This window comes from Anas platyrhynchos, chromosome 6, assembly GCF_047663525.1.
Source record: "Anas platyrhynchos isolate ZD024472 breed Pekin duck chromosome 6, IASCAAS_PekinDuck_T2T, whole genome shotgun sequence".
NCBI classification, from domain to species: Eukaryota; Metazoa; Chordata; class Aves; order Anseriformes; family Anatidae; genus Anas; species Anas platyrhynchos.
In genome coordinates this window covers 2,161,637-2,175,454 of record NC_092592.1, presented here as the reverse complement: position 1 = coordinate 2,175,454, position 13,818 = coordinate 2,161,637, and the positions used below count along the sequence as shown (strand labels likewise).

At 64.4% G+C, this 13,818-nt stretch overlaps 1 protein-coding gene across 2 annotated transcripts; it reads right to left on the bottom strand.

The window, feature by feature from the left end:
• Nucleotides 1-3,886: 3,886 nt before the first annotated feature.
• On the bottom strand, nucleotides 3,887-10,326 carry LOC140002771 (maestro heat-like repeat family member 5). Of its 2 annotated transcripts, XM_072039987.1 has the most exons (21): nucleotides 9,926-10,326; nucleotides 9,443-9,703; nucleotides 8,977-9,349; nucleotides 8,747-8,867; nucleotides 8,585-8,671; nucleotides 8,349-8,453; nucleotides 8,014-8,197; nucleotides 7,589-7,698; nucleotides 7,175-7,324; nucleotides 6,908-7,062; nucleotides 6,670-6,817; nucleotides 6,304-6,482; nucleotides 6,084-6,221; nucleotides 5,784-5,898; nucleotides 5,502-5,639; nucleotides 5,141-5,317; nucleotides 4,816-4,968; nucleotides 4,519-4,619; nucleotides 4,314-4,416; nucleotides 4,163-4,222; nucleotides 3,887-4,024 (listed from the first exon to the last, which is right to left on the bottom strand). In XM_072039987.1, the coding sequence occupies exons 3-19, from the start codon at nucleotides 8,997-8,999 to the stop codon at nucleotides 4,323-4,325; spliced, it is 2,178 nt and encodes a 725-aa protein (XP_071896088.1). In that variant the 5' UTR covers nucleotides 9,000-9,349; nucleotides 9,443-9,703; nucleotides 9,926-10,326; the 3' UTR covers nucleotides 3,887-4,024; nucleotides 4,163-4,222; nucleotides 4,314-4,322. The 2 variants fall into 2 exon arrangements, with proteins under 2 accessions (XP_071896088.1, XP_071896089.1); XM_072039988.1 differs by lacking the exon at nucleotides 9,926-10,326 and having other exon boundaries at nucleotides 9,443-9,915.
• Nucleotides 10,327-13,818: the final 3,492 nt, after the last annotated feature.

The window sequence follows — 13,818 nt, the reverse complement described above, 5'->3', positions numbered from 1 at the left end:
GGAGCTGGGGCGAGAGACGGCCGCTCACTGCTGTCTTCTCCTGCGCAGCCGGATGACCCCGCAGCACAGAAGCGTGCTGAAGAGCAGGGAGCCCACGATTGCCGCCGCGCTCACGAGGCAGTGCTTGCGCACGGCGGCACCGGCCGAGGCACTCGCGCTCCTCTCGCCAGCCGCACCTGGAGGAACAGCTCTGGGCCTTAGCGCGTCCTCGCGCTGCTGGGCAGCCTGCGGGAGCTCTGGCAGTGCCGAGACGGTCGCTCTCCCGCTGCCAGCCTCTCCGGGAAGAAGCTGCCTTGCTTGCAGCAGAAGGCGCCGCTGCCATGCTCGCGGCTCCCGCTTACGGGCTGCTCAGTACCTGGATTCTCTTGAAAAAACTGGAACACCCCGGTGTGGCGGGCTTCTCCGGGCTCTGAGAGCACTGCCAAGAAGGAGAGAAAGGGAAAGCCTCAGCACGGCTTAGGCACAGAGGATGCCGAAGGACGGGCGGACAGACGGGCGGATGGAGAGGCTCCCTCTGCAAGTCCGTGCAGCCCCCTGGGCCGCAGGTCACAGGAGGGGTCCCACTCGCTGCTGCGGTGCTGCTTTGGGCCCCTGGGGACTTGGGCAAGCTGCGGGGCTCAGGTGCTGCGGGAGGTACGCTCCGGTACGGGTCACGGGCTGCAACTGGCTGCGGTGGGAGGCAGGCGATCCCCACCCACAGGCACAGAGGCCCGCCAGCATCTCTGGCACACTGCTGGCGCTGAGCTCCGCGCGCCAGAGCCCACAGCCCTCCTGCAGAGCGCTTCCAGGCTCCTTTGGCAGCACCTGCTCTGTGCTAAGCGTGCCACCGGACGGCAATTACCTGGCGGGACGGTCGCTGGCGCTGCCTCTGGCGCTCCCTCCGAGCCTGGCAGCGTGTTTCCCCTGGGAAGCGCCTCCTTCTGCACAGCCTCTCCGTCCGCCCCTTCGGCAAGAAAGCGGCACAGTTGCACTGGGAGCAACCACTCCTCAGCAGGAGGATGCTTCTAGCTGCAGCAGGCGATGCTTCTCAGCATGCACACGGCTGTAGCCAGCCCCTCAGGCTTCCCCGTGCAGCACACCCACCCTGTGCTCCCTCCAGTTCCTGCAGGATTTCCTGCAGGATTGCCGAGGTCCTCTGGGAGCTTTGGCCTCTTCTCGCTTGATGCCTTGCTCTTCGAGGACCCAGCGCGGAAGCTGGAGAGCCGTCGCCTACAGCCACACCTGCAAGCAAACACAGAACAGAGCAGCTCCCACCAAACAGGGCGGGATGCTTCTTCCCATCGCGCAGCTCCCACAGGGGATTGCTGCATGGCCCTGGGCTCTCCCTCCTGCCCAGGAGCCTCTTGCAAACAGGCAGCAGGGGCCTGCAGTGCCAGCGTGCCGGGACAAAACGAACGAAGCGTGCGTGCAGCTGCCCAGAGAAGGGCCTCCCCAGAGCTCAGCCCAGGCTCGAAACTCAAGCCCACCGTGCCCGCTGGCTCTGCAGCACGCTTGGGGGCGGAGCGGCTGGCAAAGACAGCTTGGCAAGGCAAAGCGCCCCAGGCGTGTCACCGAGCCTGAGCCCTTCCCTCTCTGCTGTCCTGCGCGGCTGAGGCCAAGGAAGGCTGAAGGTCCATTGCACGCGGGCAGCAAACAACAAGGGCAATGCTCGCTCCTCCCTCCCGCTGACTTACCTGGGGGATCGCCCTGGGGCACGAGGACAGGACCATGCTCGGACGTCCCGGACAAATCACCTACAGGCACAGAGCAAAACCGTTGCCAGTGCGTGCTGGGAGCTCCTTCTGCCCCAGCGCCCTGCGGTGGCTGACAGAGGGGCCGGGGCACGGCGCAGGGCCCAGGAGCAGGGCGAGCTGGCGGAAAAACACTCGTCCCCGCTTCTTGTGGAGAAGAGCCCACTGGCCAGGGAGAGGCTGCAGCACTGCTCAGCTGGCGCAGAAAGCCACCAACAAACCCCAAGGAAAGCAAGAGCCACACCGTAGCCCACGTACCTGTGGGGTGCCACCCAGCCTCAGGAGCAGGATTCCACGGCGCAGCTGGAACAGCACGGCCTGCGGGCACAGATGGGGGCCAGGACAGGTGAGGAGGGCTTCCACTGCGTGCTGCAACCAAGTCTGCCCTCGGGAAGCCCCCCCAGGGAGCGGACGACCCCTCGGAAGGGGGTGGTCTGCCTGCGCAGGACCTCCAGTCGCCCGCGGACCAGTGCTGCTGCTTTGGAGGCAGGGGACGGTGACAACTTACCGCTGGGCTGCCCCTGGAGCTCCACTCCAGGACCCAGCTGAGGAGCTGGGGAAGCGCTGCCGAGCGCATCGTCACCTGGAAGCAAGCAGAGAGCAGACACGTTCCCCTTGCCCGCTGTGCCCCCGAGCACCCTGCAGTGACGGAGGGGCCGGGGCACGGGGCGAGATGCCCGAGGCTGCGGCGGGGCTCAGGGACCTCCCGACGGAGGGGAAGGCTGGAGCCGGGGCAGCGCGGCGCATGGCTCGGCTCACAGGGGCCCCGGGGGGCTCAGCCCAGGCTTCGGCCCCCAGCCCCTCCGGCGACTCGCCCGCATCCGGCCCTGCCGCTGCCTCCGGCGCTGGCGCCCACCTGCTCCCAGCGCTCGCCTTGGCATAGCCCAGGCATCCCGGGCACACAGCACGAGGAGGAGGAGGAGGAGGCGGGTGGGGGCCGCAGCCCCCCACATCCGCCCCATGCTGCCACCGCCGCGTGAGTGCCGCCATTGGGGCCGGCGCAGAGAGGTGCCCGTGGCCTGGCACAGCGTCACAGCGCGGCGCTGTGACCTCATGGCCGCACCCTGCTGGCACAGGGGCTGCATGCATGGGTTGGGGCTGCGTGGCATCAGCCACAGCCGCAGCTCCACTGGGCCACCCGCCCTCAGTGTGGAAAGTGGCCTCCTCCTCCTCCTCGTTGCCATCAGAGCTGGCCAGCAGCATCCTCAGCATCCTAGAGGCCTTGGGTCTGTACGATTCAAAATAAATACATAAATAAATAAATAGAAAACAAATAAAAACAGAAAAGGAAAAACAGAAAGAGAAAAATGGTGTTGGATCCTAAAAGGCTTCTTTGGTCCCTCAAAGCCTCTGGGCTGCATGGTCTGAAACCCAAAAGGACGCTCAGTGCTGGCCAGAGTCAGAGGGGGCAGATCCTTCCTCCGGGAAAATGGTGAAGTGGAGAAAGGCAGCACTCCAGCACGCCCCTGCTGTCCCAACAGGGTGCTGGTTTTCCTCAGGTGGGCAGCCGAGTTCCAGCACGGCCGCTCTCTCCCTGCCCCTCCTCCAAGAGGCAGGAGGAGAAAATACGACAGACACATGGAGCTTGTGGTTTGAGATACAAAAAGTTTAATTAAAGGGAAAAGGGAGAGGGAGGAAAAAAATGAAGGGACGGCAGGGCAGGGCAGGGAAGGGAAGGGAAGGGAAGGGAAATGGGGGAGACCGCGCGAAAGGCCAGAGAGAGGGCAAAAGAGCGAGGCCCCCAGGCGTGGGGCGTGTGCGCAGAGCTGCGCTCCAGGGAGGGCTGCACAGTGCCCCCGGGGCTGGGGAGGCACAGCCTGCGTGTAGCTGAGGATGCTGCTGGCCAGCTCTGATGGCAACAAGGAGGAGGAGGAGGCCACTTTCCGCTCTGAGGGCGGGTGGCCCAGTGGAGCTGCGGCTCTGCCATCCCTGGCAGTGTCCCAGGCCGAAGCGGGGGTCTTGGAGCAGGCTCGCTGCTGGAGAGGCGCCGGCTGAAGCCCTGTTGTTCATGGGCTTCGGGAGCTGCTTCGGGCATGCCCCCGGCACGCAGAAGGCCGGAGAAGTGGAGGCAACGTGCCCGGGGAGCGGGGCTGCGCCGCAGGCAGGAGGAGATGCCGGGAGCTCTCCAGCACGCTCAGCTGCCTGCCGGGGAAGAGCGTCGCCTCCTCCACGCCTTCTGCAGCCTGGAGCACAGCTGCCGAAAGCTGAAGCGCGAGCGTGGCCTTGGTGCTTGCAGGTCTGAATCGCCAGCGATGAGACCGACTCGCAGGGGTCGTTTGCCAAGCCTCGCAGGACTGAGAGAACAGAGGAGAGGCGAGGTGACGGCCCTGTGCCCGCAGAGCGCCCGGCCCCCCGCAGACGTTGCCCCCAGCTCTCCGCACAGCCAGGAGGGAGCAGGGGACAGGCTCCTGCCATCCCCCTCCCTGGCTCACCTTGGCAGATGTCCTGGCTCTTGCTCTGGTGCTGATCCAGCAGGTGCCTCCCCACGAGCCCTGGGGACACACGGCCTGTCAGCGCCCCCGGTTGCTCCCCGGGGCGCAGCACGAAGGCACAGGGACGGGGGACCCCAGGCTCGCGGCTCACCAGTGAACCTCACAGCCTCCCGCCGCAGGGGCTCCTGCAGGCTCTGCAGGTAGGGCAGGCTCTGGGCCAGGTACTCCTCTGCTGCGCTGCTCCTCCTGGCCAGCTGCAGAGGGAAGGGCGCGGGCTCAGCGCAGGGCGGCCCCGGCCCCGGCCCCGGCCCCGGCCCCGGCCCCGGCCCCGGCCCCAGGTGCAGAACTGTGCGTACCAGGCACTCGCTGATCTTCCAGCTCTGAGCGTCTCGGCCAGGTGCGCCAGCTGCCTCCAGCGCAGGAAGCGCGCGACACCAAGGAGGGCTTCCCGGGAGGCCTGCAGAACAGCTGAGATGGCAGCAGAGCCTGGGCAGAAGACCCTGCTCCCCCCCCCGCAGCCCCTCCGCAGGGAGGGGGCCTCAGTGGAGACTAACGCTGCCAGCAGCTGCAGCACCCCTGGTGCTCGGGGGCCCCCAAGGCAGGGCAGGGCAGGGCAGTCAGCATCGCCCTCCCCCGAGGAGCAAAATGCCCACCTCGGCCACGCTCTCGTCCTGGTCGTGCAGGTGGAAGGACAGCGGGAGCAGGCTCCTGTGTGCCACCTGCTGCAGCTTCTCTTGGCTGCCCTCCACAAAGCCCAGCGTGTCGAGGAAGAGGCGAATAGAGAGAAGCCGCACCGTACTTGAGTCCTGGGGAGGGCGAGAGGGGGACATGGGTCCCACTGGGGCAAAGTCCCCGAGCCCCCAAAAGCGCTGCAAAACGAGCCTGCCCAAGGGCTCGCAGCGCCCAGGGCTGGGAAGCGGGCAGGGAGAGCCCCCAGCGGGCTGTCCCAGGGACGCAGCCATGGGGACGCAGCCTTACGTCGCCAAAGAGGGCTGGGAGCTTGCTGGCCAGCTCCAGAGCCGCGAGGCTGAGCGTCCTCCCCTCCAGGAGCCGCAGCATGGTGCTGAGCATGGGCAGAGCGACAGCGCGGGTGTCGCTGTCTGCAGCCTGCAGCTGCTCCGTGATGCTCGGCAGCAGGACGAGCGTTTGCCTCGCCTGTGTGAACAGAACACCTTCCTTTGGGGAAAGCAATGACTGCCCCCTGGGCGAAAACACTCTCCCAGCCCGCCCAACGCCCCTTCCCCTCCCCGCTGCCTGGCAAGGTGCCGAGCCACAAGAGCCCGGGGCCAGCCCAGCCCAAGCCGCGGCACTCGTGGCGTTGCCGGCTGCCCCCGCTCACCGTGGCCGGCCTCTCGGTGAGCCCCAGGATCGCCCTGAGCACCAGGCTCTGCATGCCCAGGCACGGGCTCCGCAGGTAGCTGGCAAAGAGGCTCACGACGCAGTCCAGCTCGTCGCCGAGCTCTGTGCACTCCAGCAGCTGAAAAGGACGTGGGGCGCAGTGCCGGCTCAGCAGCAAGAATGCCAGGGCAGGAATGCCAGGGCACGGCCAAGCCTGGCCCCGAGGCAGCAGGGCTTGTGCAGAGCCCCACGTGGGCTCGCTGCTCCTGCTGCCCCTGCTCACCTTGCTGAGGATGACCATGGCCACCGTCTGCCAGGAGGAGGCCTCCGTGCGGAGCAGCTCAACCAGCTGGTGGATGATGGTGGTGCGCAGGCTCCTGGGCAACTCCTTCATTTCCCTGGCAGGGAGAACGGCAAGCAGGCGCCGTCAGCCCCGAGCCGGGCGGGCCCAGCTCTCCTGGCTTTGCAGCGCTCTCTTTTGCCACCAGCCCAGCGGCCACGGGCACCCATGCTGTGGCAGCACTTCCTCCGAGAAGCCCCTGTCACCTCCAGGGCTGGGATGGTGCCGACGAGGGGCTCTCACCTGGCCACCACCTGCACGCCCCAGAGGTGGCTCTCGGCGCTGAGAAGCGCGGCCCAGACGCCCTGCGCCTCGATGGCCAGCACCTGGCTCCCCAGGCCCACGCTGCGGAGCAGTGCTTTCAGGGCCTGCACCGTGGACCTGCAGGCAGAGAAGGGCCCGGGTCACGCCGGGAACCCCAGCCCTGGGCTCCTCTGAGCAGCAGGGGCCGGGGATGTGGCACCTGACGGGAGTGAGCAGGTCCTGCTGGTGCTTCTCCCAGAAGACCTGCACCTCCTGCAGCTTCAGCTCCGTGGTGAAGGACACTTGGAAGAGGAGGGCCAGGAAGAGCTGGGGGAAAATGGCCTTCGCCTCCCCCCGGCTGGTAGGCAGCAGGAGGATCTCGTGGAGGGGCCTTGCTGCCTGCAGGAAGCAGCCGGAGGCGGAGGCGTGGGCAGGGAGGGACAGAGGAGGACGCAGCCCCCCAGGCTGGTGCCCCAGGGTGCGGAGAAGGCTGGCAGGGGCCAGGGGAGGGGAGCGGGGCCCCTGCCCCTGCCCCTGCCCCTGCCCCTGCCCGATGGAGACGCAGACGGGCAAGCGAGGAACTCACGGCCAGGGCCTGGATGCGCGGGTGGTGCTTGGTGGAGGTGGATGTCTTGCAGCCAGACTGGTTCGTGAGGATGCGGAGCAGCTCGTGCAGCACCCTCTCTGTGGCTGGGGGCTCAGACACCATCGCCCTCCACATGGTGACGGCGACGCTGCGGGACCCCCGGGCTGTCAGCAGGGCCGCCCCCGGCCCGGCTGACGGCTTTGGGGGTGTGCGAGAGGAGCCCTGCTGGGCCCCGTACCTGGTGCAGGTCAGTGAGCACTGCAGCAGGCTGGCAACCGTCTCCCTGGGGCGCTTGCTGGCCAGCAGCAGCAGGGCCCTGTCCAGGCTCTGAAGGGCCAGCGCGGCTCTGACAGACGGCAGGCTTCTGTAGATGGCCCACACGATGTGGAGCACCTGCCGGTGGGACACGGCTGAGACTGGGCCGGCACCAGGGCAGGAACAGAGCCCCGAGGAGCTCTGGAGGCTGGAGCCGTGGCCGTGGACGGGGGTGCTGGCGGGCACCCACCTGTCCCGAATGGAAGTCGGTCTCTGCCGCCAGCACGTCCACCATGTGGGCAGCCAGCTCGGTGCTGTGGGGACTCGGGGCTCTCATGCTCTGGACGGCGGCGAGGAAGACGCCCAGGCGTTCCGAGGGCTGCAGGTACTTCATGAAGATCTGTGGGAGGAAGGGCAGCACCTCAGCCACCGCGAGGGCTGCGACGGCCCCGCTCAGCCCTGCTGCTCCCAGCGCCCCAGGAGAGCTGGGAGCAGGGGCTGGGCGCCGGCTGGGGTGCGGCCGCGTGCGGGCCCCGTGGGGACCGGGCTTTGTCGGGGACAGCGCCGGTCCTCTTGCTGCCGTCGCAGGGCCGGGCTCTCCTCCGGGGCTCAGGGCTCAGGGCTCAGGGCTCAGGGCTCAGGGCTCGGGGCTGGCGCTTCTCACCATGAACATCCTGTTGCTGTTGCTGTCTTCGGAGAGCCGCAAGGACAGCCGAGCTCGCCAGCTCTGCCAGCCCTGCGGCTGCTCGGCATCCTGGTCGCACAGCCTTGTGCCTGGAGAAAAGCGGACACAGTGTCTGTCGGCGGGGGGGCCTGGGGAGCTGGCAGTGGCAGCCGGGGGCTCGGGCACAAGCCTCCCTGGCAGGAAGGGGGCATGCCAGAGCAGAGCCGGGGGCAGCGCGGCCAGGGAGGGCCCGGGCTCTCGCGCTCAGGGCAGGGGGAACGGCTCGTCAGCCCGCGGCAAGGCAGCCGGGCTCGCTCGCTCGCTCGCTCGGGTCTCTCCTGCTGAGGAGAGGGGCCCAGGCGGCCTGGTGCTGGCCTGGCTGTGCCTGTGTCTGGAGGGACCCGGCCCGACGCAGCTCCGCTCACTTCTTTGCTGTGTGACGAAGAGGCAGAGGTGGCGCACAGCCTTGGCTGCCTCGTGGCTTTTTCCCTCGCTCTCGCAGGTGCAGCACAGGAGGAGGTACCCCACCAGCCTCCCAAGCAAGGCGAAGCGGTGCTTCTCGGGGTGATGATGCCTCAGCACTGTGGCTCCTGCAAAGCAGGAGCTGACCTGGGGAGAGAGGCAGCGCGGGACCATGGCTGAGCGGGGCGGCAGGGCCCCAGCCCCAGCCCCGGCTCTGCGCAAGCCTGGAGATGGGGAGAGCCGCAGCCGGGGAGCGAGGCCGGGGGCGCCGGGGCTGCCTGCAGCAGGGGCTCCCTACCTGGGGCAAGGAGCAGGTGTTGAGGAAGGCGGCCAGCCCGGCGATCCGCACCATGGCCCTCTCCTCCATGGCCTCCGGCTGCTGCTGGGTGAAGGGCAGCAGGAGCTGGGGGGAGAAAAGCTGCTGGTGTGCCCGCAGCACAGGGCACTGCTCCTTCCCGTCGTCCCCCCGCTGCGCTGGCCAGGCGGGTGGCCGTGTCCCCGTCCTGCTGAAGCCCAGCCTTTGCCCAGCCCCACCTTCAAGATGTTCTGCAGCTCCAGGAGGCCACAGGCGCCGGCGCTGCTCACCAGCGCCTGCAGCAGGCTGTCCAGGGCTTCCACAGTCTGCAAAGAGGAGGACAGGGCTCGGGGCGCCCAAACATGGAGCAGTGGCATCCCCAGAGCCCAGCCCATGCATACCCTGACGTAGAGAGACGTGTCCATGTCTGTCCCGTCCTCGTGGCCAGGGAGGTGGAAGACCCCGCGGAAGCAGGCACGCAGGATGCCGTTGGTCATGCCCTGCGGCAGCAGCCGCGCTGTGCTGCAAGGGGAGGGGGGCAGAGGTGTGGAACGCCCCCTGTGCGGCACCCTGTGCCCCACTCAGGGCCCCTGGCCGGCAGTGGCGGCCAAGCCCGTGCTGGCCCAGGTACCTCATGGCGGCGATGGCGAGCATGGCTTTCTGCCGCACCTCCGTGTCCAGGCGATCGCTGGGCTCCTCCTGCAGCAGCGCCTGCAGGGCACAGCGCGATGGATGGCACAGGGCAGCATCTCCTGGCCAGCGAGCGGCTCCAGGGGCTGGCCTACAGCCTACAGGATGGCTGCCCCGTCCCAGACGGCTCCCGGTGCCCAGCACCCGGCCAGAGGGTGCTCCCCGCGGGGCAGGGCGTCCCCTCGCCTCGATGCTCTGCGCCACCTCCAGCTGGCAGAAATACACCGCGTCCCACGTGCGGGGGTCCGCGACGGCGGCTTGGCAGGCGTCGCAGATGGAGGCCAGAAACCTCAGCTTCTGCGCCTCTCGCTGAGCTGCGGAGGGGAGAGACGAGCGAGCGGGTCAGGGGAGCCCAGCAGGGGCTGCCCGCAGGAGGCCAGCAGCCGCGGCACAAAAGCAAGTGGTACCTTGGGTCTGCGGCTGCAGCAAGCGCGGAGGAAGCTCAGGGCGTCCTCTTCCTCCTGATGCGCCACGGCCGAGGCAGAAGGGCCCACGCCTGAGCCAGAGGGCGCCTGCAGTGGCTGCACCTCAGTCTCCTCATAGGGCTGCGGCTGGGGCCTGGAGGCCGGGGAGGCCCCAGCCTCCTCCAGCCAGGCCGCTCGCGGGGAGCAGGGGGGTCTCCCTGACATCCTGCCGGGAGCGCTCAGGAGGGAATGTGGCTCCTGCTCCTGTGGCGGGGGAGGGATGCCACAAAGTGCCACCGCTGCCACCGGCCCCAGGCCCCCGCGGGTGGCCCCAGAGCCCCGCGGGGGTCCTGTCCCCAGGGGCCTGCAGACGCCAGCCCCTGTCCTGGAGGGAGGTCCCCCTGCCCGGGGCTGCCCCCAGCCCCACTGCCGAACCAGGCCCCTTGGGGCCGGCCCCGCTGCGCAGCCCTGGCAGCGCTGCCCCACCTGCTCCTCAGCCCTGGCTCCTGCGCTGGGTTTCTGGGGCAAGGTGCCCGCGCTTTGTGCCTTTGCTTCGCACCTGGAGCACCTGGGAGCACTCCAAGCCGTCGCTGCTGCACGGAACCAGGTCCGTTGTGTCTGTTGGGACGGGACCCACCCCAGAGGCCCTGCTGCCGGTTCCGGAGACGCTGCCTGGGCCCTGCAGTGGGCAGACTAAATTAGAATAACATCGTGGACCCTAAACACGGGGAACTGTTCCTTGGAAGTGGCCGCCTGGTCCACGACATTGACGTGGAAGCAAGAAAAAGCCACTAAAAAGGAGGGCTTATCCTTGCAAACAAGGCTTTGGAGCCCCAGGAAGAGGCTTTCTGCCTCGATATGTCACGCTGAGGTCTAAAAAGAATGCTTTGGGCCCTGAAAATGAGAGCCTGTGTCCAAAAACAGAGGGAGTAGGTGATAAAAAGGCGGCTTTGGATCCCAACTATAGGCTCTCTTAGTGATGAAAACGTCCTGAAAGCTGGGTGCTTAAGAACAAGGCTGTGGTCTATATAGAGGAGCCTTGGTGCCATGCCTGTATGCTTCTCAGCTGCAAAGAAAGGGTGAGAAAAAGGGTTTGGATCCGCAAAAGATGCTCTTAGCCCTGAAGAGAAGGGGTTATAGGGTGAAAATGAGGCATTTGGCCCTAATGAGGAAGGCCCCAAGAAGGCGGCTCTGAATTCAAGAGGTGGGTCTCTGGGCCCTAATATTAAGGCTTTGGTCACCAAAAAGTAGACTCTTGGCCCTACAAAGGAGTAGGTAGGCAATCAGGAGGGGGCTTAGGATCCCAAAGCAGCCTCTGGGCCCTGAAAATCAGGGTTTGGAGCCTGAGCATGAGACGTCAGCCATGAAGAATGAAGTTTTAGAGCCTAGCATGGGGGTCTCTGGACACTAAAATGGGGCTTTGAACCCAGAAAATGAGCCTTTGTACCCCAACCTGAGGCTTTGAGTCCCAAGGAGAAGGCTCTGGGTGCTAAAAAAGAGGCTTTGGGCTCTCAGGTTGAGCCTTTGGGACGTGACTGTCAGGCCTTGACTTAGCAAATGATGATCCTGGCACTGAAAAGGAGGGTTCGTTCTCTAAAAAGGGCTTTGAGCCCAAGGAGGATGCTTTTTGCCCTAATATGTGATGCTGGGGCCTAAAAATCATGGACAGCGCAGCCCGCTTCCTCTGTCTGGATCCTAAAGTGATGCTTTGCTCCCTCCAGATGGGTGTTTGGACCCAAAGAGGAGGCTTTGGACCCTAAAATTCAGGCCTCAGCTCCTAGCATGAGGATTTGGGAATATGGAATGAGGGGTTTTCCTCTCCAATAAGGCCTCGGCATCTAAAAGGGCCGCTTTGCACCTTACGATCAAAGTGTGGACCCTAGAAATTGGGCATTGTTATAAGTTGCCCCCTTAATTAATTTTCAGAGAGCATTGCATTAAGAATAGAAAGGAACTTATTGAGTAAGCAACAGCAAGCAAAACAGCGCTGGGCAGCCGGGGAGTCTCGGCTCCGCCACCAGCACGCACCTCACCCCCGCCAGGGTCCCTTTTTATATCTTGGTAATTCCGGGATTACGCAGCACATCCTGGTATATTCTGCGACTGCGCGCACTGTTGCTAGGGGGTTGTCTCTGTCCCTCTGGTGGTCGTGAAGATGAAGGCCGTAGTCTTCCTCGGCATTGTGGTTCAACTTCTTTTTTTTAGATTTGGTCATGTTGGCCCAGCGTGAGACAGGAAGGCAGGATGTTGAGACACTAGGTTAGCAACTTATCAGGAGATGGTTACATGAGCTTTGCAACAGTGTCTTTGAACCAAAGAGGCAACTGAGATGCAGAAGGAGAGAAGGGGAGGGGGTTCTCTTTTTTGTTACATTAAGCAAAAGAATTTTCATAGTGTCCAGCCAGGTATTATACAGCTCCTTACTTCAGCAGGGAGCCTTCGCAACTCCCGCTCCTCAAACGGAACTCCTTGTTTTTATAATACAAAAGACAATGAACAAACATTTATTGTGTATTACAGGCATGTTGCCCTAAAACGGGCAGCCTGGTCCGTAAGAGTGTGGCTGGAAGCAAGAAAAATCTGACATTGGATCCAGAAGCTAGGTTAAGGGGGAGGCCTGGCCATCTAAGAAGGCCGCGTTGCATCTTATAATAGAATCGTGGATCCTAAAAATAGGGAATTGTTCCTTGGAAATGGCAGCCTGGTCTCTAAGATTGATGTGTAAGCAACAAAAAACCAGGAGAGGTTATCCTTTCAATCAAGGCTTTTGAGCCCAAGGAAGAGGCTTTTGCCCTACTATGTGAGACTGAAAATGTCAGACACAGCCTGCCCTCCTCTGTGTAGATCCAAGAGCGATGCTTTGCTCCCTCCAGATGGGTGTTTGGACCCGAAAAGGAGGCTTTGGGCCCAAAGCCTCAGGCCTTGGCTCTTCAAATGAACATTTTGAAACTAAAAATGAAAGAGGGTTCCTGTCAGCTAAGGTATTGCACCCTATAAAGGCAGCTTTGCAGCCTCAAATGAAACTGTGAGACACCAAAGTAAGGCATTGTGCCCTAAAAATGATGGCCTGGGCTTGAAAACTGAGGAGGTAAGCCATAAAAAGTCCCCTTTGGATCAGCATGGAGTTGCAGGGCCCTGAAAAGCAAGATTTGTTCACTAGAACGTAGAGCCTGGGGCTCAGTTCTGAGGGGTTAGGAGATCAACAGACGACTTTGGATCCCAAGTGGAGGTGCTGGACCCTGAAAAGAAGGCTGTGGCAGGCAAACAAGGAAACACGGGGGCCTACTAATGAAGATCATTTGGATCCTAAACGAGGGGTGGTCCTCAAAGTAGTGAGGCTTTGGACTATAAAACAGGTTTTGGACCATGCAGCCCAGAGGCTTTGAGGGACCAAAGAAGCCTTTTAGGATCCAACACCATTTTTCTCTTTCTGTTTTTCCTTTTCTGTTTTTATTTGTTTTCTATTTATTTATTTATGTATTTATTTTGAATCATACAGACCCAAGGCCTCTAGGATGCTGAGGATGCTGCTGGCCAGCTCTGATGGCAACGAGGAGGAGGAGGAGGCCACTTTCCACACTGAGGGCGGGTGGCCCAGTGGAGCTGCGGCTGTGGCTGATGCCACGCAGCCCCAACCCATGCATGCAGCCCCTGTGCCAGCAGGGTGCGGCCATGAGGTCACAGCGCCGCGCTGTGACGCTGTGCCAGGCCACGGGCACCTCTCTGCGCCGGCCCCAACGGCGGCACTCACGCGGCAGTGGCAGCATGGGGCGGATGTGGGGGGCTGCGGCCCCCACCCGCCTCCTCCTCCTCCTCCTCGTGCTGTGTGCCCGGGATGCCTGGGCTATGCCAAGGCGAGCGCTGGGAGCAGGTGGGCGCCAGCGCCGGAGGCAGCGGCAGGGCCGGATGCGGGCGAGTCGCCGGAGGGGCTGGGGGCCGAAGCCTGGGCTGAGCCTCCCCGGGGCCCCTGTGAGCCGAGCCATGCGCCGCGCTGCCCCGGCTCCAGCCTTCCCCTCCGTCGGGAGGTCCCTGAGCCCCGCCGCAGCCTCGGGCATCTCGCCCCGTGCCCCGGCCCCTCCGTCACTGCAGGGTGCTCGGGGGCACAGCGGGCAAGGGGAACGTGTCTGCTCTCTGCTTGCTTCCAGGTGACGATGCGCTCGGCAGCGCTTCCCCAGCTCCTCAGCTGGGTCCTGGAGTGGAGCTCCAGGGGCAGCCCAGCGGTAAGTTGTCACCGTCCCCTGCCTCCAAAGCAGCAGCACTGGTCCGTGGGCGACTGGAGGTCCTGCGCAGGCAGACCACCCCCTTCCGAGGGGTCGTCCGCTCCCTGGGGGGGCTTCCCGAGGGCAGACTTGGTTGCAGCACGCAGTGGAAGCCCTCCT

Bases quoted from the DNA above. Each gene is read 5' to 3' on its own strand.
- LOC140002771 (XM_072039987.1), bottom strand. From the start codon at position 8,999: ATGCTCGCCATCGCCGCCATGAG. The intron at 7,699-8,013 runs GTGAGCGGAGCT...GCTTTTCTCCAG, and splicing joins CTTCGTCACACAGCAAAGAA to GCACAAGGCTGTGCGACCAG. The intron at 6,483-6,669 runs GTGAGTTCCTCG...TGCTTCCTGCAG, and splicing joins CGCGCATCCAGGCCCTGGCC to GCAGCAAGGCCCCTCCACGA.